The sequence below is a fragment of the Juglans microcarpa x Juglans regia genome, chromosome 7S (assembly GCF_004785595.1).
Source record: "Juglans microcarpa x Juglans regia isolate MS1-56 chromosome 7S, Jm3101_v1.0, whole genome shotgun sequence".
Classification (NCBI taxonomy): Eukaryota; Viridiplantae; Streptophyta; class Magnoliopsida; order Fagales; family Juglandaceae; genus Juglans; species Juglans microcarpa x Juglans regia.
Window position 1 is genome coordinate 4,588,777 of NC_054607.1, and position 6,011 is coordinate 4,594,787.

At 34.0% G+C, this 6,011-nt stretch overlaps 1 protein-coding gene across 4 annotated transcripts; it reads left to right on the forward strand.

Moving 5' to 3' along the window:
* Positions 1 to 2,074: 2,074 nt before the first annotated feature.
* LOC121240400 (probably inactive leucine-rich repeat receptor-like protein kinase At5g48380) lies at positions 2,075 to 5,264 on the forward strand. 4 transcript variants are annotated; one of them, XM_041137845.1, is made up of 4 exons: positions 2,075 to 2,213; positions 2,327 to 2,476; positions 2,760 to 3,733; positions 3,987 to 5,264. In XM_041137845.1, the coding sequence occupies exons 3-4, from the start codon at positions 2,888 to 2,890 to the stop codon at positions 5,001 to 5,003; spliced, it is 1,863 nt and encodes a 620-aa protein (XP_040993779.1). In that variant the 5' UTR covers positions 2,075 to 2,213; positions 2,327 to 2,476; positions 2,760 to 2,887; the 3' UTR covers positions 5,004 to 5,264. The 4 variants fall into 4 exon arrangements, with proteins under 4 accessions (XP_040993779.1, XP_040993782.1, XP_040993781.1 ...); XM_041137848.1 differs by having other exon boundaries at positions 2,139 to 2,591; positions 2,792 to 3,733; XM_041137847.1 differs by having other exon boundaries at positions 2,139 to 2,476; positions 2,792 to 3,733.
* The last annotated feature ends 747 nt before the right edge of the window (positions 5,265 to 6,011 follow it).

The following is a 6,011-nucleotide window of genomic DNA, read 5'->3' on the forward strand; positions in this document are numbered from 1 at the left end:
GGAAAATAGAGTGAGAGCATATCAACTGCTTGGTTGGTGGTAGCGTCGTGGTTGAGGAGATGAGCAAGGCAGATGATTCTTATGGTGTGCTGGGTGAAAAAGTACTTGATTTTTCTCCTTTAATTTAGGTCGACATTACCTGCTAATGGTGGTGGAGGAACTGAGCACGATGCCGGTGGTGGAGGAGCTGAACACGACGCCGGAACTCGAATGCACAAAAAAATATGGGTCACGCAAGGTGGGTAGCAGCAAAACAAATTGTGATTTGAACATGCAACAGTGAGAATATGATTTGGAATTCTGGTGAATTTGGTCATTGTGGAAGCAGGACATTTTGGTCATTCTACCCACGCTGACATGGAAAACATACAAAAAAGTGGAGTACGTGAGACTGGGTCAAAGGATTGTACCTAGCAACTCTATTTTTCTGATAGTTTATTTTAGCATATATGTCTTAAATCTATTGGTGTTGGCGTGAAATAGATTTCAATTGAGACCGGTGATATCATGAGAAGTGACTATAACTGATTAATTTCATTAAAATTCAATTTTAATAATTAATTCAAAATCACTTGAATTGTTTTAATATTCATTTCGGTTTAATTTGTCATTTGCAACCGGCCTTATTCTCTTTCGGTCATCTGGGATACCATGGACAGTAGTGTTTGTTGTTTCTTGTCATTTACATTAAAAAACTCATTATATATTCTACTTTTAAAAAAAATAAAAATAAATTAGTAATAATTTATACAAGCATCAATATATAAGTTAAGAATTATTTTTTTTTTTCATGGGACTAACCTTTTTACAAAAACTTGTGCAGGGCCTAAACTCTTCAAACTTATATTTAACCTTATTTAAAACAAAGAGTAACATTAGATATAATTTTAAATGTGTAAATTTCGTGTATTTTCTTATAAATAAAATGGGGTCTATCAATAAAAAAATATTTTTTTTTATATAGATTCATTTACTAACTATTTTTTTTTTAAAATACGCAAAATTTATCTACTTTAAAATTATATATATCATTTTATTTGAAACAGATTATCACCCCTCGAGCACTAGCATTAGTTTTTCTATATGTATATTTAAAATCACATCTTTTGAAGATTAATTTTGCATATCAAGAAAAACTCTCACATTATATTATGCATATTTAAACCAAATAATAATAAAATATTTTTTTTTAATTTTTTTCTTAAGACTATTATTATTTTTTATATATTTTACAATTAGCAACATGTGCTCAAAAATACAAATTCCATATATCTAAATATTACTAATTTCATATATCAAAATGACTAATTTTAACAATAAATATTAATATGTGTTAAAAAACACTTTGTATCATTAACTTAATACAAATTTTATATATCAAAATCACCTTAATTAAAAATAAAATAATATTTAGAGAGTGAATTCATAACTATGTAAAAATTTAAAGAAGAATAAGTTAATATAGATAAATTTAAAGATATATTATGTAAATATAAAGATGAGGATAAAGATAAATAAATTGCTAGTGCTCGTTGGGACTGTCATTTCAGTGGAATGATTTTATTTACTTATTTAATAATAAGTATTATCTGCCGAAGGACGGCAGAGAAGTTTCTTTAAAGTCTTTTGTTTTGGTCGTAAAAATCTGCCTTTTCACATTTTTTATATTTTTATTTTTTAAGATATTAGATAAATGATATTTACACTAATATAGAATGCATAAGTATAATATAATTCTTTTAAAAATAATGACTAAATATAAAATTTATATAAAAAAATTAATCTTTTTAATAATAATTTTTACTCTTTTTAAAATAATTACGCGATAATTGGAGACTTTAACTTTAATTTAAATTAGAAACTCATCTCAACTCATCTCATTTTATGATAAAAAAAATTTTCAAATTTTTATATAAAATATATTAAATAATTTAATTTTTTTAATTTTAAAATAATAATAATATTATTAAAAAATAATATTTTAATATATTTAATTTAATTAAACTAAAATCATACTAAATCGAAACAAAATTATACGATAGCATTACTCTATAATTTATTGTTTTCTCTTTCAACTGTTCCAAGTGTCATATTTTCTTATCACCAACAAGCGGACTAGTCAAGCACAGAAAACGTCTTCTTGGGGCTTTGACAAAGTGGCCTTCCTTCTTTGACCCGATGAACCTCCATCTCCTTTTCTCGACTCGCTTTCTGTAAACTAAAATCCCCATATTTTCCACCAAAGCTATTCCAGTTCACACTTGCTTCGTTGAATTCAAGTGTGATCCTCTTTTCTCTTTCCTTGTGAATTTACGCTCTTATACAGGCTTTGAATATTCCAACCTATCCTCGAGGACAGGGCGATGTTTCGTCGTTGTTTCCGAACCTCTTTTATGGGCCAAGAAAAAACCGGAAGAATCCTTTTTCGAGTCTCCTCCTTCTTTCCGAGTAACAGCTTCTGAAATATCAATCTCAGGTTAGTTCACTTCTCTTACAAATTTCCTTTCGTGTAGTTGGTTAGTTGTTTTTTCGTTCTTTACTGTGGACTCTGGACTTTGCGAGTAAAGAGTATCCCAGTCAACCGAAATTGGGTAAGTCAAGTTTTTGGATTTCTTACCAAATTTGTTTCGCCATGTGAATAAGGATGTTTCAGGTTTTTCGGGTGTTCATATTTCTAGCTAGGTATGCTTTGAGAAGAATATATGTGGAGAGTTGGATTGGGTTTTTACTTACTCGTGTTTGTCTTGAATTTGTCTCAGGATATGATGTTATGAGGGCTACGGTTTTGCAGGTACAGAATTTTGAGCACTTGGTATGCATTCAAAAGTAATCTGCTAGTCTTCTCTTTTTTAATCTGTACCTCCCCGTCCCTTTGCTGGAAATCTTGATGACAATGGTTCTGAATTGCCGACTTCTTGCTGCCATTATCGTTGCTCCTCTCTTGCTGCTACTTAGTTGTAGTTTGAGTTATGGTACCGAGACCGACATTTACTGCTTAAGAAAATTGAAGGAATCACTTGAGGATCCTTATAATTACTTGAAATCTTCATGGAATTTTGACAACAATACCGAGGGCTTCATCTGTAAATTTACGGGGGTTGATTGTTGGCATCCTGATGAGAACAAGGTTTTAAATATACGGCTTTCAGATATGGGGCTAAAGGGCCAGTTTCCTCGTAGCATTCAGAATTGCTCGAGCTTAACAGGGTTAGATCTTTCTAGCAACGAACTGTTTGGAAGTATTCCGCAAGATATCTACAACATTTTATCTTATGTGACAGTTCTTGATCTCTCATCTAATAATTTATCGGGGGAGATCCCTGTTAGCCTTTCGAATTGTACTTATTTGAATACACTTAAACTCGACCATAACAGGTTGACTGGTCAGATTCCTCTACAACTTAGCCAGCTTCCTCGGATTAAGACATTTAGTGTGGCGAACAATCTTTTGACAGGGCCAGTCCCTTCCTTTGCCAATGATTCAATTCTAGCAGATAGTTATGCAAATAATCCTGGACTATGTGGGAAACCTTTGGATCCTTGCCAGTCAGCTCCAAAGAAGTCTCGCACTGTACTTATTGTGGCAGCAGCAGTTGGTGGGGTAACTGTTTCAGCCTTAGGTGTGACTATTGGTATGTTCTTCTTGTTACGTAGAGTGTCTGTGAAGAAGAAGGACGATGACCCTGAAGGAAACAAATGGGCAAAGAGTTTAAAGGGAACTAAAGGCATCAAGGCAAGCTAACTTAATGGACCTTTTCTTGATCCATAAATTATTGTGACGAGAGTGGTTTCATTTTTTTTACTTTTTTGCCTTTGATCTCTCTCCCTCTGTCTCTCTCTCCACACATGTATATATGTGCATATTTTTAAATATAAAGACAGACACACACAAACACACGCATATGCATTTACATATTTTACCGAATTTCTGTGATTGCTTATTCAAGCTACTGTATTATAGTTGAAATAAAGCTATTTTGCTTCAGGTATCCATGTTTGAAATGTCAGCTTCGAAAATGAGAGTCAATGATCTCATGAAGGCTACTAACAACTTTAGCAAAGACAATATCATTGGGTCAGGAAGAACAGGAACCATGTACAAAGCCGTCCTTGATGATGGCACTCCGCTTATGGTTAAGAGGTTGCAGGAATCTCAACACTCCGAGAAAGAATTTTTGTCTGAAATGGGTACCCTTGGGAGTGTAAAACACCATAACTTGGTTCCCCTTCTAGGTTTTTGTGTGGCTAAGAAGGAGAGGCTTTTGGTTTACAAGCACATGCCAAATGGTACCCTTTATGATCAACTGCATCATGTTCCTGATGGTGGCAAGCTTATGGAGTGGCCTTTGAGGCTAAAGATTGGGATAGGGGCAGCCAGAGCATTAGCATGGCTCCATCATAACTGCAATCCCCGTATTATCCACCGAAACATAAGCTCCAAATGCATCTTACTGGATGTGGATTTTGAGCCCAAAATATCTGATTTTGGCCTTGCTAGGCTCATGAACCCAATTGATACACATATGAGTACTTTTGTGAATGGGGAGTTTGGGGATTTGGGTTATGTCGCTCCTGAGTATGCACGAACTCTGGTGGCTACTCCAAAGGGTGATATTTACAGCTTTGGAACTGTGCTTCTTGAGTTGGTGACTGGTGAGAGACCTACACATGTCGCTAAAGCTCCTGAAGACTTCAAAGGAAATTTGGTAGAATGGATTACACAGCTGTCGAGCAACTCCCAACTCCATTATGCCATCGATAAATCGTTGGTTGGGACCGGTGTGGATGGTGAGACTTTTCAGTTTCTTAAAGTTGCATGTAGTTGTGTAGCATCAAATCCCAAGGACAGGCCTACTATGTTTGAAGTGTACCAGCTTCTAAGAGCTATTGGTGAACGATACAATTTCACAATTGAGGATGAGATGCTGATGCCTTCCGACACTGGTGATGCTAATTACATGGAGGAACTTATTGTTGCTCATGAGGTAAAGGAGAAGAATTGATAAGGTCTTTTGACTGACTTATCGAAAGAAAAAATGATAAGTTATGGCAAAGGCATATTAATAAATGTCTCCATAATCGTTACTTAACTATCTGTTAAATGGTGTTTAAATGAAACATAGTGTTACATATAATTGTAATGTATTAGTCACTGCTTTTCTCCCATCTGAATTGAGGAATTTCTATAGTTTCATCATTTTGTAATCTTCAAATTTGTACTTTATGCGATCCATAGTCTTGCATTGTATATAATTCATTAACTACATCTCTCTTTGGTTTACCTATTCTTCAATATTGATGGTAATTTCCCTGTCATTATTCATTAGAGATTATATTGGCTTGACATGCTCTTTGGAGTTTTGTTAAATTCGTGAGTTTTATTGGAATTGGTGCATTATTATTGTATGTTGTATATGGTAGCATCTAGCGGCTTTGTTTTGTGTGCGTATATTGCCATTGGTGGTGGTGGTGGTTGGGAGAGATGTTGGGGAGGGGTGACACCCTGGAGTATCTGCACTGTTGCCATTGAATGTGCATGCACTCATGCTATTTCTGTCACCCAGGATAAAATAATTAGAGTCAAAAGAAGTTTAATTTATAATCCTCCTTTTGCATAGGGCTAATTACAGTTTACTTTCCACGAATTAAAATTTAAAAGTCCTTGTGGTTTTGATTGGATTGATGTTTTGATGAACCAATGAAGTAATATCGCACAATCATCTATTTGATACTCTAGTTGTGCACCATCTTTCTTCATTCACCATTTTTTTCAAACCATTCATCCAAAATGTATTGATTGAATGTTTTATTCTATGAGTTTGCCATTTTGAAGAGGTGATATATGATCTCTGTATTGTGAAAAATATAATAGTTCTTCTATGTTTGCTTGAAAATCTGTTATTTGAAATGTCTATTTTTCATGAATGTCTTGACATACAAGTTGCTGTTAGTCATTGTTGGTTTAAAATTATCACGTTTCTTGGTATTGTCATCAAATGAAGGGCACATTT